At 37.9% G+C, this 23878-nt stretch overlaps 1 protein-coding gene across 1 annotated transcript in view; it reads right to left on the bottom strand.

Moving 5' to 3' along the window:
* LOC101619122 (amphiphysin) overlaps window positions 1–23878 on the bottom strand; it is a 187549-nt gene that overhangs the window by 89605 nt on the left and 74066 nt on the right. The window contains exon 2 of the mRNA XM_004676661.2: window positions 11627–11707. Coding sequence (XP_004676718.1) covers window positions 11627–11707 — 81 coding nt within the window. The remainder of the gene's footprint in view (window positions 1–11626; window positions 11708–23878) is intronic.

Genomic DNA, 23878 nt, shown 5'->3' with positions numbered 1-23878 from the left:
CTTTAAAAAAAAAAAAAAGAGTATCTTGAGATAAATACCAATGAGGGCACAACCTTCCAGGAAGCATGGGACACAACAAACGGAGTACTAAGAAGGAAGTATACATATACATTTACTCACCAAATGACAGAGCATCAAAATATATTAGATACCTACCATCAACACTAAAAACAAGCATTGGAAAAAACACATTTGTAGTAGGAGACATTACCACCACACTCTAACTAACGGACAAATCAATGAGACAATAAATGAATAGAGACATTGTAGTTTTAAACAAATAGATATATGGATTTAATAAATATCTAAAGGACTATGCATCACTCAAAAACAGGATACACATTTTTCTTAAGTACCCATGGGGCATTCTCCAGGATTAACCACATACTGTATCTCAAGACAAGTATCAACAAATTAGTTAACAAAGAACATCAAGTATCTTCTCCAATCGTAAAGGTATCAAACTAGAAATCAACTACCAAAAAAAGCTCAGGAAACTAACCAACACATTACTGAAAGACCCATGTATGAAATAAAAGAATATCTTAAGATAAATACCAGTGAGGTCACAACCTTCCAAGAAGCATGGGATATCACAAATGGGATGGAAGTACTGAGAGGGAAGTATACAGCAATACAGGGCCATATCAGGAAAAAAGAAAGCACCCACATACATAACCTGGTCTCCCATCTCGAGGAGCTAGAAAAAGATGAATAAAAACAAAAGTCAAAAGCCAGCAGAATGAAGAAAATAATAAAATTTAGAATACAAATAAATGTATTAAAAACATAGCCTAAAAGATCAATAAAACCCAAAGCTAGATCTTTGAAAATATAAACAAAATAGATAAACCTCTAGATAAGCTCACTAAAAAAAAAGGGGGGGGGACACAAATAAACAGGATACAAATAAAAGAGAAGTTACAAGTTACTGCACAAATTCAAAGGATAAAAGAGATTACTACGAACATTTACATGCAAATAAGTTCTAAAACCTCAATAAGATAAAAAAGTTCTTAGGATTAGACAATAATCTAAGAACTAATAGGGAAGAAATAGAAAACATGAGGAAAACAATCACAAGCAAGGAAACAAAAATCAAAAGGCTCTTTAAAACAAAAGGCCAGGACCAGATGGCCTCAAGTTCTACCTATCTTTCAAAGAATGTGATACCTGCTCTGCCCAAACTCTTTTTAAAAATTGAGACTAAAGGAATACTTTCAAACACTGTTATGCTAATATTAAAATCAAGCAACAAAAGAAAACTACAGTTAAATTCCCAAATGTACACAGGCACAAAAATCCTCAAGAAAATCATAGCAAGTCAATCCAACAATGCATTGAAAGGATCATGCATCAGTATCAGGTGGGATTCATACCAAAGACACAAGAATAGTCCAACATCTGAAAATCTATCAATGTAACTCACTACATGTAACTCAATAGTAACAACAACGAAGATCACCTGATCACATTAATGGAGACTGAGAAAGCACTAGATAAGAGTCAGCATTTATTTATGATGAAATCTCTGAAAAAACAGGAATAACTAGAACATATCTAAACAAAATAAAATTATCTGATGCAAATGCACAGTTAGCACCATTCTCGACAATGAAAAACTGAAAGCCTTTCCACTCTAATCCAGTGTGAGACAAGGATGTCCATTCTCACCACTACTATTCAATATAGTATTAGAAGTACTAGCTAAAGCAGTTAGGCAAGAGAAGGATATGAAAAGAATCCAAACTGGGAAGGAAGTAGTGAAGTAAATTAAAACCACAAGGAGAAACCACCTCTGACCAATAAGAATGGCGCATGGTAAAAAAAGACCAGAAAAAAAGTAGCTCCCTGTCTATTGTGACGATGCAGGTATCCTCTTTCTAAAGACTACCCCTCTCAAAAAGTAGCTCTTGGGCCCTCCCTGGTGGTGCACTAGGTTAAAGCACAACACTAAGAAGATAAAGTCACTTCAGGATAAGTTTGATCCCCAACCCACAGGACATCCACATGGCCAGGCAGGCTTCTCCTGACCCAGCTCTTGCTCCCTTCAGCAGCGGATCTGCTCCCCTCTCTGTCTCTGGTGAATCCTCTCACCGCCCCTGCACTTCTGGCCTGGCCTGTACCCCAGTTCTGTTTGCATAAATAAATCAATCTTAAAAAAAAAAAAAAGTATCTCTCATCCCAAGACTATCCATCTGTGGCCATACAGGCATCTCACTTAACAAACTTTATCCCTTTTAGGGGCAGCTCCTCCTGCCCACTTGTGTCTCTGCAAGCATTGTCTTCTCTTATCCTTTTTAAAATAATCACCATGCCGGGCCCTCCTTGGTGGCGCAGCGAGTTAAAGCACGGCACTAAGAAGCTAAAGCCACTTCCGCATGAGTTCGATTCCCGCCTGCCCTGGAGGAGATCCACATGGCATGGAAGACCTCTCCTGACCCTCCCGCTAAGCCCCTCAGCAGTGTCCTTCGTCGATCTGCCTGTTCTGCTCCCTGCTCTGTCTTTGGTGAATCCTCTCACCCTCCGCATCTCTGGTCTGTACCCCAGTTCTGTATGAATAAATAAATCTTTTAAAAAATAAAAATAAATCACCATGCCCTTTGGATATATTTAAAAAAAAATGAAAAGAACAGACATAAGTGCTGGTAAGGGTGCAGAGAAAAAGGAACCATCTTATATTCCTTTGTTGGAGGGAATGTAGACTGACCCAGGCCCTATGGAAAACAATGTGGCATTTTCTCGAAAGATTAGAAATAGATCTGCCCATAAGACCCAGCACTTCCACACCTAGGAATCTAACCAAAGACAACACACACATTGACTTGCAAATAAACCTGTACTCCTATATTTATTGCAATACTACAAATAATGACCAAGATATGGAAACAACTTAAGTGTCCAAAAACAGGTGAGTGCATCAACAAGATGTGAAAAATTTAATACTGGAATATTACTCAGCAATCAAAAGATACATTTATGCTACTTGTGTCTACCTAGATAAAACTGGAAGGGATTATGAGAAACCAAAGAAAGGGTTAGACAAATATAAACATTAAATCCAACCCTTATCCCTTATAAGCACAGGGTTTTGTGGGATGGGGGAAGGAGGACGGGGAGAGGAGAGCACCATACACAACGGACTATGGCAGAAGACTCTGGGTGCTTCGGAGGTGGGAGAGAAATGGTGACCACACTTAAGGAAAGAAATCCTATACTGTCAAAATATTAGTAAGGCTGTAAAACAATGGAACGTCACTAAAATACATAAATAAATGGACAAACAGTGAGGGAGAGAAGAGAGAAGTGTCTCCTAGTCTGGATGGTGAGTAATTTTCTCAGCACTGTGAACTTGAGGTCAGACAGAAAGCTCCATTTCTGTATAACTGGGAGTCTCTGTCAAGTTCTCTTCACTTATATGGGCATCAGTTTGTCCATCACTACACTGAGACAACTGAGATGATGCCATCTATTTGAAGAAAGAAAAAAACCAGCAAGAATACTAATGACAAAAGTAATAAACAAGTTCACACCCAAATGAAATTTTTTGTGACACATACTCATGTCACTTTTCTCATATGTAAAGAATTATAATTGTCAATTGCTATGAGTATCAAATGAGACATTATAAAACATTTTATAAATGCCAAAGCCTTTCTGTGGAATTATTAATAAAAAAATCACGATTGTCACTTTTTCATCAGTCAGTCGGGTGTGGCATGGACAATCTATTAACTTTTAAAGCTTCTTAGGTAATTGTAATTACCCAAGACTAAGAAAACATTCCACTAGATGTGCAATTTAGGAAACCGTTATCTTTAATATATTGCGGTACTCTTGGGCTTGCATCCAAGTTATTACAATCATATGATGGCTTTTTATAAACACAAATAAAATATGTGACCTGATTCAGAACTCTGAGGCAGGAACCAGGAATCAGTAGTTTTTGAAAGACCGCTAGGTAATTCTAAAGGCCAACAGTTTGGCAACCTCTTTATAATTTTTTTACTTTGTCTATTACTTCATTGACACCGTGTGTTGATACTCTCTAGTATGAAGGCAAAAATTTACTTAAATGTCTGGTTTCAGATTTCAACGAGTCACTACCACACATTCCTTGCAATATATACCTGTCACTTAGATTGCAACATCAATGTAAAATCAGTCATGGGATTCAGTGTGACTAATGAGAGAGAATCACAGGCTATGCTGATGCAAATCTAAAAATCAATTGTGGATTTCTGAAGAGTTGTTCACAACAATTTCAGTCTCTTTAGCTTTGGATAAGCGATATACCTGGTTTTCTGCATCCCATTTCTGGAACAGTAACGTTAATCTGGTAATCATGTAGAGAGAATATAAGTTTATATCACAAGGGAGAATGGAAGATATATGAAATTAGCCTTTAATGCTGAGGAATGGGGTACTATACCCTCTTCACTTGGTGTGGCAAACTAATATAGTAAGGTAAGCTACAATGAAAGATAGGTTGTAGTATAGAATAGATGAAAGGTAAGCTTCAGAGCAAGAAGATGAAGAACTTCCTCTAGAAGAGATTCCTCTAGAAGATAATTCATAAGAAATGTACAGAATGATGCTTAAACCTGTCTAGTTTGAGTGGATCAAATAAAGTAGGCTCAACTCTATCTATTTATGTAGACCATAACTGAAGATACATGCTAGGATAGAATGAAATAAGTAAGAATAAAGAGGGTAAAAGATGGACAGGGATTCCAATAAATGTTTTTGTTCACTTTCTTCTACTTGGTACCATGGACAGCAACACTCTGCTAGTCAGCATCAGGGAAATTCCTTTTGCAATTTGAATGCCAGTGAGCAAAGAGAGAAGGTGTAATGTTTATATTGGAAATAAAATAAATAGTAAGTCTATGGAGAGATGCAGAATAATTTCAAGAGCAAGAATGAATACATTCTTTTGACAATGTACCTACATGAGCTGGAATAATGTCTATTCTTGGTTAAAGTGTTAAAAATAAAAAACAGGAGGAATATGCTCTATAAATAATAAACCTATAATTTTCACCAGTGTTGCCCTGGCATGAGTAAGCCCTCATCCAAGTTGAGAATTCAACTATAATTTCCTTCCGTGGACAAAATGGAACAAGGGAATTAGAGCCATTTCCATAACACTGTGAAATCCACAATTGCACTTGTCCTAAGAAGTTCCTGATATGGAGGTTAGCAAATCGAAATTGTTAAGGGTAAATGCAAAAAAACCATGAATTTTGCATTGATAACTGTCATCCCATTAAAATATAAATAGTTAAAATACCACCATTATGAAGCTCTCCGAAGCCATTGCAGCATGAGTTCAATCCCCAGCCAGGGAGCTAACCCACATGGCATGAGGGTAGCCCGCTGCTCCCCTCAGCAGTGTACTTCGTCAACCTGCCTATTCCGCTCCGCACTGTGTCTCTGGTGAATCCTCTCAACCTACCACACCTCTGGCCTAGTACCCCAGTTCTGTAAGCATAAATAAATAAATCTTTTTAAAAAAATCTAAATATCAAATTGCCCAATAAATTAACAAACTATGTTAACCTTTCTTTCAGGTCACTAATAATGCTTATCATTTAGTGTACTTACATATATAGCATTGCTTATACATTTACTATATAATCCCTGGTATATGTTTATGGATGTCTGGGTATCTATTATAAATAAAGCTGCTATATGCATTTGTGTATGCATTTTTGTATAAACAGAGGGTTTCTACTTCTATTGGTTAAATGTCTAGGAGTGCAATTGTTGGGTTTATGTAGGTTGCATGTTTCATTCATTATGAAACAGCTAAACTGTTTCTCAGCGTGAGTATAACATTTACACAATGATTGATTCAATTTTTTCAAATTCTAACAGTTAACTGTCATCACTACTTTCTACTTTTGGGTATATCTTAATGTGTTTTAAATTTGCATGTCTTTGATAGCTAAATATGCAATGAACATCTTTTTATGTGCTTCTTTGCCATTTATATATTCTATTCAGTGAAATGTCCAGATGTCTTTTGCCCATTTTCTAATTGGATTGTAGGGTTTTTTATTGTTGAATTTTGAGAATTCGTCATATACTTTAGATATGAATCCCATTTTTTTTAGTATAGTTGGCAATATTTTCACCCATTCTGTAGCTTGTCTTTTTTCCTCTTAACAATTATTTTCCAGAGCAAATCTTCTTTTCCTTGATGAGTTCATTTCATCAAATAACCTTGGGAAGAAAGGGAACTCTAAGTGATCCTGATGAGCTAAAGTTTAAGAATCACTGCTACAGTGAGCACGGACCTCACACTCAAGTTTCTCCCTCTCAGCCCAGAAGGGCTGGTGTCCTTACAGGGGTCTGCGTGGACCAGCTGAGGTCTAGGGCACTATTATAGTACTACTACAGGGACTCACATTTAATCAAGTCAGGGGCTAATTCAGAAAGAAGTCACTATTAATATAAAAGAAGTGGCTGCATTAACATACTCACATCATGATTATCTGTGGTTAAAAAATATTCTAAGGTAGGGCCCTTCCTGGTGGCACAAGCACAGCACTGAGAAACTAAAGCCACTTCAGCATGAGTTCGATCCCCACCCTGGAGCTGACCCCCATGGCGCGGCAGACCTCTCCTGACCAGCCCACTGCTCCCCTTAGCAGTGTACTTCATCAGCTGGCCTGTTCTGCTCCCCACTCTGTCTCTGGTTAATCCTCTCACCGCCCCTGCACCTCTGGCCTGTACCCCAGCACTGTATACATAAATAAATAAATCTTTAAAAAAAATTCAAAGGTAATTGTTAGGTCTTATTTGCTTCTTTGTTCAAGCAAACTGCAAAACTGCTCAGGATCCAACTACAATTTGCCAGAAATAAAAATTTATCCACACCTCAACACACTGTGGGAGTATTAGGAATTTATAGTCTTTTTTTTTTAATTCTTATTCTGTTTTTTTTAATTTCTAATTATTTATATACATATGTCCTTTAAAATACTGTGAAAATGCTTACAAATATACACACAATATTCAACAGTTTTTCCAACTAGAAAATAAAACGTTCTCTAAGAATGTGCACCAAATAATCATTTCTGCCAATAGTTCAGCTTCAAGACTCCAATTAAAACATATTTTTAAACTTTAGTGCACAGCACTAGAGATAAATGATGCACAAAAAGGATTCCTGTGCTGAGGTCAGTTAATGAGGAGATTAATTCCAACTTTTTCAGTTATTGGGTTATCCAGTAACTAGAATCTCTGGCTCTGGGTTCTCACATCCTAAAGATGATGCCAAGGTCCCACTGTCTCCTTTCTTTGGCATCCTACCAAGTTTAGGTGTAGCACGATGGTGCTCACAGAGAGAAACAGCAGAACTACACTGCTATGGAACAGGAGATCCCTGCCCACAGCCTCTAGTCACTTTGCATGGTTTCGGATATCCACAGTTAACCATGGTGTGAAAATATGCTGTGCAATGAAAAACCTAGAGAGTAAAATCACATTTACATAACTTTATTACTGTGTACTATTTTACTCTTAGTTTCTGTTATTAATCTCTTACTGTGTCCTATTTTATTACTGTTGCTGTTAATCTCTTATTGTGTCTATAAGTTGAATGATATCACAGTTATGTATACATAGAAAAAACAATCTATAGCGAGTTTGCTGCTATTTGATAATTCAGGCATATACTGGAGGTCTTGGAATGCAGCCCCCCACAGATAAATGGGGATTGCTGTACTTAAAAGAGAATAAAAAACTATGAGGGGTGACAGTCCCTTTTATTTTGAAAGTACTTTTCTTGGACCCTACGTCCAGTAGCCTACTCACATCTGTACTCACTAATATATAGTGTTAAAATTTTATTATCTGGGCCCAATCAGTGCCTGGGTTACTTTGATGTTGCAAATTAGCCTGCTTGCCTTGACGATGGCAGCTCGGTGACCAAGTTTATATGCAAGAAGAGGGAAGGTGGTCAAGAAACGTCCTTCCATTTGGGTTCCTTTCTCTGTTTTTTTACAGATCTGTCAATAAGCAACCAGGTGAATTGATGGTAGCCAGTGTTCACACCAGTCAATTTTGCTACTTTTTGGCTGATTTGGTAAGAGAAGGAAAATAGAAAGGGTAAAATATCCTCTGGGAAAGAGGAAATGTTGAAGTCAGATTTTTTTTTTTCTTCCTGCTGGATCTATATAATTTCTCTTCTTCTCACCACTCATCATCAAGGAAAATTCTTGAGTCCTACGAAAAGGAGTTCAAGCCACTCCCTTTTGCTCTACCATTAGCTTCCTCTTTCCTGCTTACCCTAATTAATTTATGAAATCTGGATGACAAAATCTATAGCAATCAGAAGTTCAATGCACAACTGAGAGTATGTGCAGACCATTCATTCACATTTTCAGGCTCACACAACCACATTTAGGAAAAAAGGTGTGGAATTATGAAGAAAAATTGGGATTGGAGTAAAATTAAAAGGAAGCCTGATGTTCAAACATAGGCCCTTTTATCACCCTTGCTTCCAATACAAACAAGCAGGGGACATGTCAATAACAATGAGGACTTAAATAATTTCATTAAGAGGAATTTAAAAGCAAGATCATCAAAGACTAGAATGTATGATGCTTTCTAAAATATTCTAGAATAATCTACTTTTGATTCAGTACTAATTGTAGTGGGCTGGCTATTATATAATGTGCAAATCCAACTATGGTTTATTTTACACTGTAAATAATATATATTAGGATTTTAAAATGTATATATTCATAGAAAAATATATAGGCTTCCTAGGTAAATAATGCCTTAAATAATACTTTCTGCTTTTAGAGTAATCATTCACCATTACATTATATAAATTTACCGGTACAGTTCTCTACAAATAATAGGCCTTGTAGCAGTCACCATAATCTTGGTTGAACCTTCTTCCTAGATGAATGTTCCCACATAAGCATCACCCCTTTGGTTAGCTACAAGTATGAATTGGTCACCACATATTTTGGGGGAAAAGGAACACATTACTTTTTCTATAGAGCATTAGTAAATTCAAACTTCAGCAATACTTTCTAACCTTTAATGTTTCTATATAATAAATCTCTCCTTATAGTTCTCCCATCCGCCTTGCCTTTCTTTTTCCCTCCTTCTAATATACAGACAGGATTAACTTACACTCCCTCCTCACTGCAGTGCAATAAATACAAATTTCTTTTTCCAGTTAAAAAAGTATCTAGATGAGTATCTATAATGCAAGATCTTCTGATGCAAAAATATTTCCAAAGGTAACCAAAGGGGATCAGAAGATTCCCTGGGAAATAATATTTTCTACATTTCCATTCTGCTTGCTTATCCTTATAAAGCAGAATTGCTTGCTTTGCTCAAATTTCCCCCAAATTTTAAAGTATTACCCAGATCTTGAAATCTGCTAATATTATTGAAAGAACCAAGGGGCTGGTCTTCAATAATTATGGCATATTATTGCTTCCGTGACACTAAAAATGTACGTAGTGACGAGGAGAGAGAGCACAGCAACATCATAAAACCCCAGGCTGCTGCTTCTAGTGGCAGAGATCATACAATTGATGAAGTTGATGATTTAACCATTTATATTTTTCTCTAGTACTTTAGACAAAAACAACCCTCATCTGATGCATTCAACAAAATCTGGAAAAGAGCAATAAAAATATATGGTAATTGGATACATGCTTCCTAGTCACAAATGCATCAATCAATTTGATGCTTTCTCAGGTTAGCCTTCCGGAGTGCTAACACCACCATGATGCCATAAAAATGATAAAGAAAAATATCCGAGAGCAAAGAATAATTAGCTCCATAGGGACACACTAGAGAAAAAAAAGAGAGAGAGAGAGAGAGATTTCAAAGGGTAGAATGTAAATTCTAAAGCAGGAGAATTGGAACATGAATCACTTCTCTCCCCAACCCCATACCTGCCTTAACAGACATTGAGGATCATACTGCAACAGGGCACTGACTGATAAAATTCTCTGCTGGAAGCTGCTGCAATTCCATACAATGACCTACACGCGTGCAGTGCAAGTACATGGAGGAGAATGCACTGAAGAATGCAAGGACTTTTGGAGAATCTGATTTCAAGGAGGAGGCTGGAGACAATTATTCTCTGGCTCTGGATCAAGTATTGTTCTAGGAATGCTCTCTTCTACCTTCATAAATCCAAAGTTCTATATAACACTCATCTGCTCCTGATCTATTTTTCTTCATATTGCTGCTTTTTAACTCTCTTCATTCTTTTCTAATTTTCAGAGAGGACAAGGTTGCTCTCATTCATAATAAATTGAGTACATGTCAGCTTTTAGCCGTGGGGTGAAACTGGTGGCCTTCAGGAATGTGTTTTGGTGGAGACTGTTTCTATACCTGCCGGATTTTATAACCCCTTTTGCTGAAGGGAAAAGAGTAGCAAATTTCCAGTGAGACGAGAGCACTGATAAACATGCAGAGGAAAGAAACCTCAGGGATCTGAAAATAGGAGAAAAGCAAGTAAAATAAGACCTGTGATGATGATCCACTCCTGGTTGTCGTTCCTGAGAACACAGTTCCTCTGCAGAAACTGCAGTGCAATGACGGCAGGAAAACAAATTCATGCACTCACACTGTCCCCATGGCCTAGTCCCATTTTCTAGAGTCCGCTGGCCCAGACTTCTTCCCACTCCAGTCTAGAATGATCTGGAATTTGAGTCCTCTAACCAAGCCAAGAGCCTGGCTTGTATCTTTCTTTTCCCTGACCACCGCATATGCTGTCTAAAGGGTGATATTCTAGGCAACTATCCAAGCCCTACAGGTATGAAGCAGAGAATTTTTAAAAGCTTGTTTCCTTATTCATGTGTTTGTTAAATACACAGTCCACTAAGGAAAAAAAATAAAAACAAACACAAAATATGTTTCTCAACATTTTTTGCCATTAAAAAATATATATTCATTACATCATCCTTCATTTTTGTACAGGATATGATTTCCCCATGAAACTCCCACCAGCAATTCACCCGTGCACCATCACCATAGTCCCATAGGGGTGTCTTCCCACCCCTGTCCTGATGCTTTTATTTGCCAATGTTTTTCATTATTCCTGCCTCTAAGGAGCCTTTAAAAGCATGTCTTTCTAATTGCATCCCTTCTCATGTCATTTTGTACTACAATCATATTGGCTTATATAACCATGAATAAAAGGAGTACAATTTTATTCATCCACCAAGAGGAAATTTTCACCCCCTTGGAAGAGATATACAGAATGTCTGTTCTTGAAACATGTTACAACTGAAATACTTTCTCCAAAGGCATCAAACTGCTGCTTCTCTACTGTTCAGTGGAATATAAATTCTTCAAAAAATTCATGTTGTCTTTAGATTGGCAATCAGTACTGAAGGGCCTCAGAGAATAAGTCTTTATGTTCTGAGATTTTAAAACACAAACCATTTTCCTGAAGAGCCAACTGCCTCTTCCTTCGCTTGTAAGAAAGTCTACAGAATCAGCAAGGATAACTTTCAAGTTAATGTGAACCCCAATGAAAATATTCTTTCTTGAGCCTTAAAGCATTTAAGCTACATAAACACAGACATAAACACAGTCAACACATTTCCCCCTCCAGAAACAAGATAAACATGCTTACTTCTTGCCGTTTGAAGTTCTGGACATACTCTTCAAACTGTTCATCTTTTGTCTCATCAGCTTTCCCAAGCTTCTGAAGGACCTAATTTTCAAATAAAATAAAACAGTTTAATTTAATAATGTTTTCAAATAATGGGCAGAGCAAGACTATTGTTATTACATGATACTCAAGCTCATGGTAATCACTTCCCAGCATATTCTCTGAGTCCCTTCAACTCAATAAACATTCTTGAGGTGCAGGGACACACAGGGCCTATGCTAAGCACTGGCCATCCAGAATCATCCATAAAACAAGGCCTCAGCACTAGGGGGTATTATGTTTGTTGAACTAAGGCAGTCAGAAAATTATTATTATACTCACGTGTAGTCTAATAGAAAAAACAAACAAATGACTGATCAAAATGAAATAAAAATAAACTTTTAAACTATAAAACCAAAATTGTTGGAAGGGAAGAGAGAAAGGGAGGTTTGTAAATTGGGTAAAAGGGAAAGAACTGGATAGAACTGGATTTTAAATAACAAACTTAATGTAGTATATATGAATGTTGATTCATAATAATGCACACATTATAATCTAGTGTTATGTTAATAAAAATTTAAAATAAATAAAAATAAGCTATAATACAGTGGAGTAGACAACTCAAATTTCTCACTAACAAAGATAATGTATAATAAGCAACTTAAAAGCCCTGTGATGTACTGTTACAAAGAGGCTTTGAGCTGAAGTCTTCAGAATACTAGGAAGGCCATTCAAATTGTGGACATTCCAGCAGACAGGAATGTGGCTGAGTATATTAATCTATGGAAGTAAGTAGCCTAAGCCAAGATCAACAGAAAATCCATGGGTGGGAGGAGGGGCCCTGGTGGTACAGGGGTCAAAGTCTTGGCTTTTATGAAGCTTTCACCAGCCACTGCAACCTAAGTTCCATTGCTAGGCAGGAAGCTGACCCACAAGGGCAATAGACCTCTCCTGTCTTGCCTGCTGTTCCCCTCAGCAGTATATTTCAGTTGCTCTAGGCAGAGCAACTGCTCCCACTCTGTTTCTGGGGAATCCTCTTACCATCACCCCTGCACACCTGGCCTGTACCCTAGAGTTCCTGGATAAATCTTTTTTAAAAAGCAGGAGGCATACAGCTAATTAATATCAGAAGTACAAATAATCATCCTACTAATAATCTGTTTGCTTTTATAAGAGTATTTTTGAAAAAGAGCAGAAAACACTATATTTATCAAAGAATTAGTCACTGTATATAAGGAAAAAAATTATCAGTTTGTAAACTGATAGGCAATCAATAAATTGATAAGCAATATAAAGTTAACAGAGGTAATTTCTACATGAACTTCAGGGTGTTTTATTTTTCTTTATAATTTTACATATTTTCCATAATCTCCTCAATGGCTATTTAGTCATAAAGTAATCAGGAAAGGTCATAAAGATAAACATGAATTTATCATAATGGCATTCTGCTTATTATACTCTTGTATAAATAAGTGGATTTGCTAGTTACTGGGAGGAAGACTCTCCTCAACCATAGTGATGAGTGATCAATATCTACAGATGAAAGATGCCAAGCAGCAGCCCTCAGTGGCTCCTGTGTATAGTGTCTTATCCACAGTACTCTACGAATGGCTGAGGACACTCATGAAACTTCTGAACTACAGTGACTAGCATATAACTAATGCTCAGTAAGTCCCCGCTATTATATGGATATTATTTTCTAGCCATACCATTGGCCATAAACTGACATTGACAAAAATTGGGTAGGATATTAGGTATTTCCTAAGGTAAAACTAGGGATTCACAGAAGGACCTTCGCTAACAAGCTGAAATTCAACAGGAATAAAACAAATGAACAAAGTGTGCAAAACAAAACACACACACTCAGAACACAAGAACAAAAGGGAATGGGGGATAGGTCAATCCAGTAGATGAGGGCAACGGTAGGGACATGAATGGAAGCCTGAACTCTGGTGATGAACACAGTGCCGTGTGTACAGGCCCGATTTCAAAGACTATGCACCCACAAAACCTATATAATGTCATAAACCATAATTACTTCAATAATAATGAAAAATGTTAAGGAATGAAAAACTGATTTTTTTGAATTAGAGAAAAACATAATTGTACAAGTACAATTTACATATTCAACAGTTAACCAAATACCGACAGATAATCAAGAAATAAACAAGTGGATGTTAGGAATACAGGCTTCTCTCCTTACGAAGAAAGAAGGAATGACTTTAGCTAAGGGTCAGTAAGATGCAACAAAGTGATAGTGCCGCCTAGCAGCTAGTGAAATCTCCAGCTGCATTGATAAAATATGAGAGCTTCCAGGGGGCAGTCCTACATGCTTCTCTGCTGCGGACAAGTTGGTAAACACATATATACACAGGTAACCCAAAGCCAGCTAAAGGTACCCAAAAAGGCAGAAAATGGACATCCTACAATACGAGACTTATTTTACAGAACTGGGTATATCACCAGGAAGAAGACTAGGAAGACAGTTGTCTTCCGATAGCCAAAGGATCATCCAAAAAAAAAAAAATCAGATTTATTTTCCTGTAACCAAGATGAAGAACTAATTTTGGTAGGTCAAATACACTAAAGGAAAACTGGACACATTTTTCATCATTTTTCAAAATTAAACAGTTTAGTGGTAAAAATAATAAGCCCAATTGTCCAAGGAGTCATTTGAGCTTAACCAACAAAGGTGCATTTGTTAAACAGCTGAATCAAATAAAAATCTACAAATTCTAGTTCTGAATATCTTCTAATTCTCAAATTTGCAATAAAGTTGGCCTGGTACACATTCACCGTAGGGAAGAATGTGAGTCATGCTGAATAGTAAGCAAAGAGGAGAGTATGAGCTAAAAACTGGATTGAGCTAAAAACAAGTCATTAGAAAGGAATGCACAGTACTTATGGCTCCTGAGGATAACCTCAGATTTCTGCTGCAAAGGCTGAGGAGGTCATCTTCTGAAAGTCGGAAGGGTGTGGGGAGAGCCTAGGCTGTGGTTACGAAAAATAAGTAAATAAAACCCCTCCAGGGTAAGGGTTGAGATGTGGGATTAGGAGAGGTGAGAACCAGAAGTACACAACAGGACTGCTAGATGAAACTAAAGTCATGGCTGAGGCAGAAAACATGGGCGTGCCCACATTGTAGCAGTTTTGTGATTTTTCTCCAGCAGCCACAACGTAGGTGACAACATTGATCTGGTAAGTAAAAAAATATTTTAAGGTCTTAAAGACATTGAAACCTAGGTTTAAGATTATCAGAAATCTTTCACTTTATGAGGTGTCACAATATTCAATAGTGAGTTTGATTTAGATGTCCGCCCTCATTTACCTCTCCCTTATGTTGAAAACATCAATTAAGTCTGAATGATTTGATGGTGTTGATATCACAAAAGGATTAATATAGTTTATGAACTTGATATTTAGATTTTTGACAGATATTTTACCTACAAGCAAAATGAAGAAAAAGATCTGTGCCCTCTGCATTTTGGTTAAGATTGAAGTCTCCAAGGGAACAAGGAACAATGGGACAAGAACAGCCTGTTCAATAAATGGTGCTGGGAAAATGGGACCACCACATGCAAATGAGTGAAACTAGACCCTCCCTCACACCATGAACAAAAATCAACTCAAAATGGATAAAAGGTTTGAACATAAGACCTGGAATCATAAAATATATAGATGAAAAGTGGTAAAACACTCCATGACATACATCTCAGAAACATCTGTAAAGACCCATCCCCCAAAGCAAAGAAAGTAAAGGGGAAAAGGATAAACATCTAGGATTACATCATACTAAAAACATCTATGCAGCAAAGGACACAATGACGGAGACAAAGAAACACCCTACTGATGGGGAGAGCTGATATTCCATTCAACTAAAAAGGGATTGATTTCAAAGATCTACAAAGAGATCACACAACGCAACAGAAACAAGATAAACAATTCAATCAAAAAATGGGCAGAAGAGCTAACAGACACTTCTCCAAAGAAGAAATGCAAATGTCCAACAGGTATATGGGAAAAAATGTTCAACATCATTTATAATCAGGGAAATACAAATCAAAAACACAATGAAATATCACCTTACACCAGTGAGAAAGGCATATATTTAAAAAATTGGCAACAACAAATGCTGGCAAGGATGTAGAGTAAAAGGAACTCTCCTACTCTGCTGGTAGGAATACAAACTGGTACAACCACTATGGCAAGCTGTGTATAGGCCTTTCAAACTACTAAAAATGGAGCTACCATATGATCTAGTGATCCCACTATTAGGAATCTACCCAAAGGAAACAAAAACATGTTTTTTGCAGCACTATTCATAATAGGTAAGATATGAAAACAACCTAAATGCCCTCAAACAGCGGACTGGATCAAAATACATGGTATATGTATACACTGTAATACTATTTAGCAATAAAAAAGATAAACTCATGCCTTTACAGCAATATGGATACAACTAAAGGTATTACACTCAGTGACATAGCCAGAAGGAAATGTTTCATTTATAGGAGGAACATAGGGAAACCAAACAAGAGATCAGGAAAAACAAAAAAGACAAAACTAGCATATAAATCAGTGAATTTAACTAGGGGCTGGGGGATAAAGAGGCAATATGGTGGAGGCAAGCACACAAGAGACTATGCTGACAGTTCATGGGTGTCTTGGTGGTGGTAATTTTTTGGGAATTACAAATGAAAGGAGAATGAATAACACTGTCTAAAAAATACACAAATTAACAGTAAAATTTTTAAAAAATGTTTTAAAAACTAAAAATTATAAAAAGGAAATCAATATTAGCACAAGTTTAAAAAGAAGAATGTGTACTTGGAAAAATAAAAAGTCAACATTACTCTATATTTGTTATAGGATATCTTTCACAATTCTGTTATTATTATCTATAAACTAGATTAGGCCCTAAAGCCAAAATAAATTAGACTAATGACAACCCAACTAGTCTCCCAACCAAATTCCTAGTGAGTCTTAAGCCAGTCTTATTTCTGTCACTAACCTTGAAAAATCTTTGCTAAACTATCAAGGAAAAAAAAAATAGGTATAGGATTGTAAGATATTTTCATGTATTTTTCAAAAAGTTGGAATAGCTGCCTAACCAGGACTTCAGAGAACAGGGAAACAAATGGCTAAGTCATTCATTCCAGGACCTCCAAATTTCAGGAAACAAAGCATCAAGGTCACTTGTTACTGCCTCCATGGAGTGGTTAGAATTCCTAATTGATTATTGGAAAGCAGTACTTATTGTACACACATATATTTCAATCTGTAATATAGTAGCTTGGAATGTTTCAGCAACTAAATCCTCCTACAGCATCTCCTCCTCAGTATAGCTCAGTGCTCTCACATTTGAGAATTTCATTCATGAATGTCATTTTCATTTTTAAAGCAATTAGTTATATATAAAGGGCCCAAGAACGCCCTTGAAAATTTAGAACTCTATGACTTGGGCATTGACCCAATTCTGTAGAAAAAAGTTCTGATCAAATTTCAAACCCTCAGGATCCAGTATAAATTCAAAACTACTGTGTTCGTAAAAGAATAATTGGTCTCTAAATATTTTAAAATTGTTGGTAGCTTTATTTTTTAGAAAAACAAAAAAGTAGGCTGCATTTTCACTAAAAAAGTCATAATCGTTCTTTCTACAGAGAAATTACTTCTGGTAATTAGGGCGGAGACTCAAAGCAAGGTTATGTGTTAACATGGGAAGAGGGGAAACTGAAACCAGTGAAGAGTGCAAAACATAAAGTAACTCAAGATGAAGGCTATGGGGGTGTCAGAGACACGTTTTGAGGCATGGCTTGATGCTGAGACTACAGTGATGCTTAAACAATAAATAATGTGGCAGGATTGGCCACTGGGATCCCTAGGGATATTCACATATTGGTTGAGGGCTCAAACTATCCACCTCTGGATGATTCATGCTTCCTTAAATCCGAATCTACAAGTCAAGGAGAGAACTACACAATTCAATTAGTCTTCTCTGAATTCTTCACACTTTTTTTTTTTTTTAAGATTTACTTATACATGCATGCAAGAGATGAGGTGTAGGCCAGAAGTGCAGGGGTGAGGGCAGTGGTGAGAGTGCAGGGGTGGGGGAAGTGGTCTCTGTCACCAGAGACAGATCTACTGAAATACACTGCTAAGGGCAGCAGTGGATGAGACAGCAGAGGCCTGCTGCGTCGTGTGGGTCAGCTCCTAGGCTGGGGATTGAACTCGTGCTGCAGTGGCTATGCAAGGAGTTAAGTGCTGAGACTTAACCTGCACCACTAGGGAGGCCCCTGAACTCTTCATACTTTCATTTTGTTTTCATTTTAAAAAAAGGAAAGCACATGAACTTATGTATTCAGGAATCCTCAAGTCATCTAACTACATAGAATGGCCAAGGCCTCTCCTGAACAGGACATGGACTTCTACCTGCCTAAGTCCAACTGATACATTCTGACAAAGCCCCATCTATCTGCCAAGCCAAAGAGTGTCAAAAATGTCCACTGTCATACTATGTAACCTATACAGGAGGGAACCCATCAGGTAGAGGTAGTGAAACTAATCTGCTTGTCTTGAAAAGGCCTTTGGGGTCCATGCTGTGCTGTTCCCAGGTTTCAGGGTTCTAATCCCTGACCTCTTCCTGGAAGTATTTCAGGAGTTTAAGTGGCCTTAACATACCTTAAATTGAAAGGAACAAATATAGCATCCTTTGTTGTGGTTCAAGTGCTGTCCAAGCCCTGCATTTTGTCCTCTGTCTGGCCTTCTGTGTGATTTATTTCTGCACCTTATGAGATTCAATCTTTGCTTTGGCAGCAGGCCTGAGTCCTAATTCCTGGAAACACTTTGTGGAGGTAAGCAAGAATAGACGAGAGAGGGAATGTTCCACAGCCTTCTGTCTCATTTGAGTGGCATGCAGACCTAAACCATTTGAGAATGTATAGTAGAAAGTTTGTCTCTGATGTGAGGTAGGTTTATCCTAAGTGGGAGAGAGGCAACTGGGAATTAGAAACCAATGGAAATAAGAAGTCCATGGTCTCAAATGGGATTTGGGAGTAAATGAACACTGCTTCCAAAAGGCAGATGCAGTAAGCACCAGCAAGACTGCTTCCAGTCACGCATCTCCCCAAGTGAGTTATCATGTCCCAAAACTCTGCTCTCTTCCAGCTTCCCCAATCCTCAACTTTAAGGATACCCTGTCCCACTGACTTACAAAACAACTGTGGTAGAAAAAGACAGGTTGCGGAATGTCACTCTAGCAAAGAGGGGCAACTCTGAATGTTGGCATCTGACAGCCTCTCCCCTAGAAGTGAGGTGGCTGTGCTCTCCTTCGGAATTGGGTCACCTTGTCACAGAACCACTTTTCTATGAAACTTGATATGTCCAGTACCCACATCAGAAACCAGTACTAGTTCAAAATTCAGCAGGTGGAAGTCTGCTGAAACCTTGAGTCATCCCCTGAGGCTCTGCGAGGGAAGAGGTCTTGCTCCTCAGGGCCAGCTGCAAGGACAGCACGTGGTTTCCTGTCAATACCACACAGGCTTGAACTGTGATCACCCAACTTCAAAAGATTGCTAAAGTTTTTCCTCATGCTGCTGAGCTAGGCCAAGCCCCTCCTTTTACTATTGTTTGTTAAGCGAGAGCATGTCTGCTGAACTGGTGGCAATCTGCCTGTGGATCAGATAGATTTCCAGCACAGACTCTGTTGGAAACATACATGGCTGTGCAAGTTAGAGCAGACTTCCCAACTTCACCAGGGAGCAGTTCTGTCCAGATTTCCTATACACAGATTTTTCAAACAGCCTTATGACCTCCCTTACCCACACACCGTTCCCCAGAAGATGAATCAGCAATCTGAGACACTGGCTTGCAGTGCAAATACGAAGAAAGACATTGAATTAGCCTAAGCAAAAGTTCACAAAACTTACCCAAGATTTCAACTGAGAGGTGTTAAGGCATGCTGGCAAGACAGATGAAAAGGAGAGTACAGAGAAGAAAGGATATATTCTTGTTTTGTTTCATCTTGTGAAAATGTCCCAGCTAAACACCCCCATCTATGGATATTTAAAGTCTATCAAGCACAATTTTAAATGTATTATGACTCAAAATGAGTTTAATCCTCCTAATAGTCGTGTCAGTCTGGTTAGAATGATTACCTCATTTAATCAGTGAGAACACCAAGTATTAGGGAGGTTAAGTATCACCTTCATAGTCATAGAACTGCTATGTATCTAAGCTGGGGTTCAAAGCAGACCATTTGATTCCAGAGGCAGCTTCTGACCACTAAAGCCTGGGAAAATGCCCTAAAGAAAGCATCAGGGAAGGAACACAGCTTGGTAACCACACTCTTCTTTTCATGACTAAGCAGTATTCTTCCATTCCCTATGTGTTCCCGCTGACTGCATCACCTTGTCAGAAAAGCAGATGATCCATACTTTTGTTAACAAAAGCCATCTGACACCATCTCCATCCAAAATAGGTCATTATATCTGTTCAAATACCCACGGTTAGAGGCAGCAAGTTATACAAAATATCTGCTCTCTCCATTCTACCCTCACTTAGAGATAGTCTTTCCAGTTGCTCTCTGGCTAGCAAAAGGCCTAAGAAGACATCACCTCCTTGTAAGAACATTATGGACTAGACCATGAAGCGAGTGAGTCAGGAGCAGGAAGAATGGTACAGAAAAACAAAACAACACAACCTGATTCTACATATGTCTAGACAACATCATTCCATGAGGACAAGGACACACCCCCATGGAGTAGAGCACAGCGCTGGGTTCACCGGGCCCCTCAGCATCTGTCTGCCTGAGCCAGTATTGTCAGAACAATGTCAGAACATCTGTTCTGACCTAGCAGCCCACAGGCGCTTACACCACCCACCCTCCTGATTTCCTTGAAGCCACAATCTTTGCATCACAAACATACTTTCAATAAATACATGCTGCCATTTCCCTCTCATTCTAGCAACATAGTTTTTACATGCCCAAGAATATTTGCTAACTAACTGGAAATTATGGGAGAGATTTTTTTGAATTCTATTCTGCCTTTGCCAACAGTGTCTCTTCTGTATTTCAAAAGGTGAACTGAATGGTGTAGATGGGCAGACTTAGAGGTGGCTGAGTGAGACAGTAAGGCAATGTTGCACATCTGGACTACCTCTGGTTCTGTATGAACTAAAATCTTTGGTGATAAGAGTTGAGCACCATGTATTTGTTGGAACTTGGGTTAGCTGTTTGTCATGTACTCCACGTGAATTAGAAAACAATCAGAATAAAAATTATTGCTCTCCCCCTTATTATTATTGCAGGGATGTTGTCAGGCTGGAGTGTGGTTTTTGACTAGACTTTTCACTTACCATGTTTTTCTGAGCAAAGCTTCCACTGTGACCTACTTCAGAAATATCTACCCCAAAAAGGCCAACAAATTCCAAGATCAAATCTATTTGAATTATACCAAATACTCTAGGCCACTTGACAGAATATCAAAAATATTATTAGGAACCCCCTGGTAGTACAACAGGTTGAAGCACAGAACTGTGAAGCTAACCACAGCTGCTTCAGTGCGAGTTTGTTCCCTGCCTGGGAGGTGACCCACATAGTGAGGCAGACCGCCCCTCAGCAGTGTACTGCATCAATCCGCCTGTTCTGCTCCCTATTCTGTCTCTGGTGAATTCTTTTACTGCCCCTGCACCTCTGGCCTGTACCCCAGTTCTGTATGAATAAAACTTTAAAAATATTATTCAAAGGAAAAATCACAATGCTCACAAAAATATAAAATGAATGTATAAAAGATTATTTTTTCACTCATTAATTAAGGAACAGGTAAGATGCTACTACCAAGTAGTTCCAAAAATTCAAAGAAACCACCTAAATAGGAAAAAAAGGAATGTTGAAGTGAACTTAATTCAGAGGTGAAAAAACACACTGACATTATTCATAAGCCCTTTCTAATTCTCCTGGTCACTATAAGCATAAAAGTGCCAAGAAACACTGCAACACAGAAACTGGTGGAAGGTTACTTAAGCCCATGTTTTTCACACATACCCATTCACAGGATGCTCATTAACATCCCATAATGTTAATGACTATTTAAAGAAGCAAAATTTAGACAGTGGTTTCCTCTTCTACATGTCTGAGTTTCTGTGATGTTTACTACAGATGCAGAATTACAGGTGAATCTGAAATTCCTGATCACTTGTAAGATTTTCCTTGTTCATACCAGACTTCTCAGAGTAAATAATCAAATTTAAGAGCTAGGGGAATCGAACTCTGGGAAGTGATTCTGGATTGATTAGCTTAGGTATGTGTTCCATGAGCAGGTGAATTATCTGGCTGTGGAGAAGCTTTAAAAGAAAATAGAGAGCTAAAGCAGCAGGAATGAAGTGGGGGGAAAAAAGCAGTGACAGAGAGATAGCTAATAGAACTGCAAACTATATTTTAAAATTTAAAAGAGTAGATCTAAGAATTTCTCATCACAAGAAAAAAAAGCATAATTAAATGTAGTGGTAAATATTAACTAGCTCTACTGTGATGATCATTTCTATATTGATAAAGCTATAAAGATGTCATTGTGCTATATACCTAAACTAAACATAGTGCTAGCAAGCATTAAATACAATGCTTGCTAGATGTAAATTAAGGTGGGCAAAAGGCACAAGCTTCCAGTTAAAAAAGAATTCTTACAAACTAATGTAGGAGCATGGGGCTATACTTAATAAAGTTGTAACAGATTCTTGAAAGTTGCTAGGAGAGCAGTTCTTAAAAGTTCTCATCACAAGAACTTCTGCAGTAATGGATGTTCACTGGGCTTATCATGGTGAACATTTCACAACATATGCAGGTACTAAGTCACAGTGACAGATACAACGCTGGGTCTGAATGATGCAGGTTTATGCATGGTCTGTCCTTCAGAATTTGCTCTGGGAAAGGACCTTCTGTTTTCTATGGTAGTTTTTTTCATCTGCAAGTTAAGGGTTATACTAGTATCTAACTCAAACTCAATGTGTGGATTTGAAAAGATATAAAACTTATTTCAATGCCTATCAATAAGTGCTCGATAATGTTAGCAATTAGAAATGTAGACATTCTAACACACAATACTAAACAATCTATAAGTACCTGACCCATAGTGACTAGTGGGTGAATCTTAGCAAATCTATCTTGAGACCCTAACATACAACTACGACAACTACTATCCTCTAGTGGTAGTAGTTTCTTTGTTGAAGCTCCATCTACAGAAACAATCATTACCAAATAGTCTGTTCAACTAGTTCTGCAGAGTGAGTAACATCATCAAGATCTCCCCTTGAAGAAAGCAAAATAACCAAGGTCTCTCTCTAGACATGAGGCTCTTGGGTCTAGAGTTGATTCTAAGTCTGCCAGGAATGAGCTGAAACACCTAATGCAAAGTGGATGTGACACTGGCCATCCATTTTTTTTTAGGAGGGGCTCATTGACTTGATGAGATGAAGAAGCACTGCTCTGAATTCTGATAGACAACACTGACAAGATAGAAAGAAAGTGCTAAAACCAACAGAACTGTACCATACTTGATCACCTGCAAGAACTGCATAATTTTTGCAATAACGTATTTCATTGAAGCTCAGTTTAATTATCTTTAGCAATGGGAGAACACCAGCATAATTTTTGCAATAATGTACTTCACTGAGGCTCAGTTTAATCATCTTTAGCAATGGAAAAACACCAGATTGCGAAGACAAGTGAAAGTACTTAATCCAATACCTGACTCTGAAAGGTGCGTAGTGAGGGTCTCTTTGTCTTGAGTAGTGTCTTCATCTTAAACTTCAGGAAACTTAGATTTTGTATAATTATAGTTTCTATAATTCCATTTACTCATCTAAAAGATGAGACTCGGAAGAGTAAGTTTATTGCCAAGATCACGTCTTTAAGTTTCTATACTACACATGGAACTTTTAGGGCAAATGGGGCACTCCAAAGATTACAGAACCATCATTATTTGCTGATGATTCTCTCTCTGTATCTCAATAAATGTTCTTGATCAGCAACATTTCCAATGCAACCAAGAAAATTTAGAGTAGCTGTGTAGTTCCTAGAAATAGTTTTATCAATAACTCCATCCCATTTCCCAAAGCATATGATAAGCGTTTTAGAATAGCAGGAAATGGAACCTTTCCACTTGACCCCTGCTCAAACAACAAGGCCAGTGTCACCATCAGACCTGCTAAGGCATGTCCTTCTGAATCAGGGAGCTCTGG

Source organism: Condylura cristata, unplaced genomic scaffold (genome assembly GCF_000260355.1).
Source record: "Condylura cristata isolate star-nosed mole 26May11 unplaced genomic scaffold, ConCri1.0 scaffold00005, whole genome shotgun sequence".
Taxonomy (NCBI): Eukaryota; Metazoa; Chordata; class Mammalia; order Eulipotyphla; family Talpidae; genus Condylura; species Condylura cristata.
The sequence above is the reverse complement of the archived record's forward strand: the minus strand, read 5'-3'. Positions and strand labels throughout refer to the sequence as shown.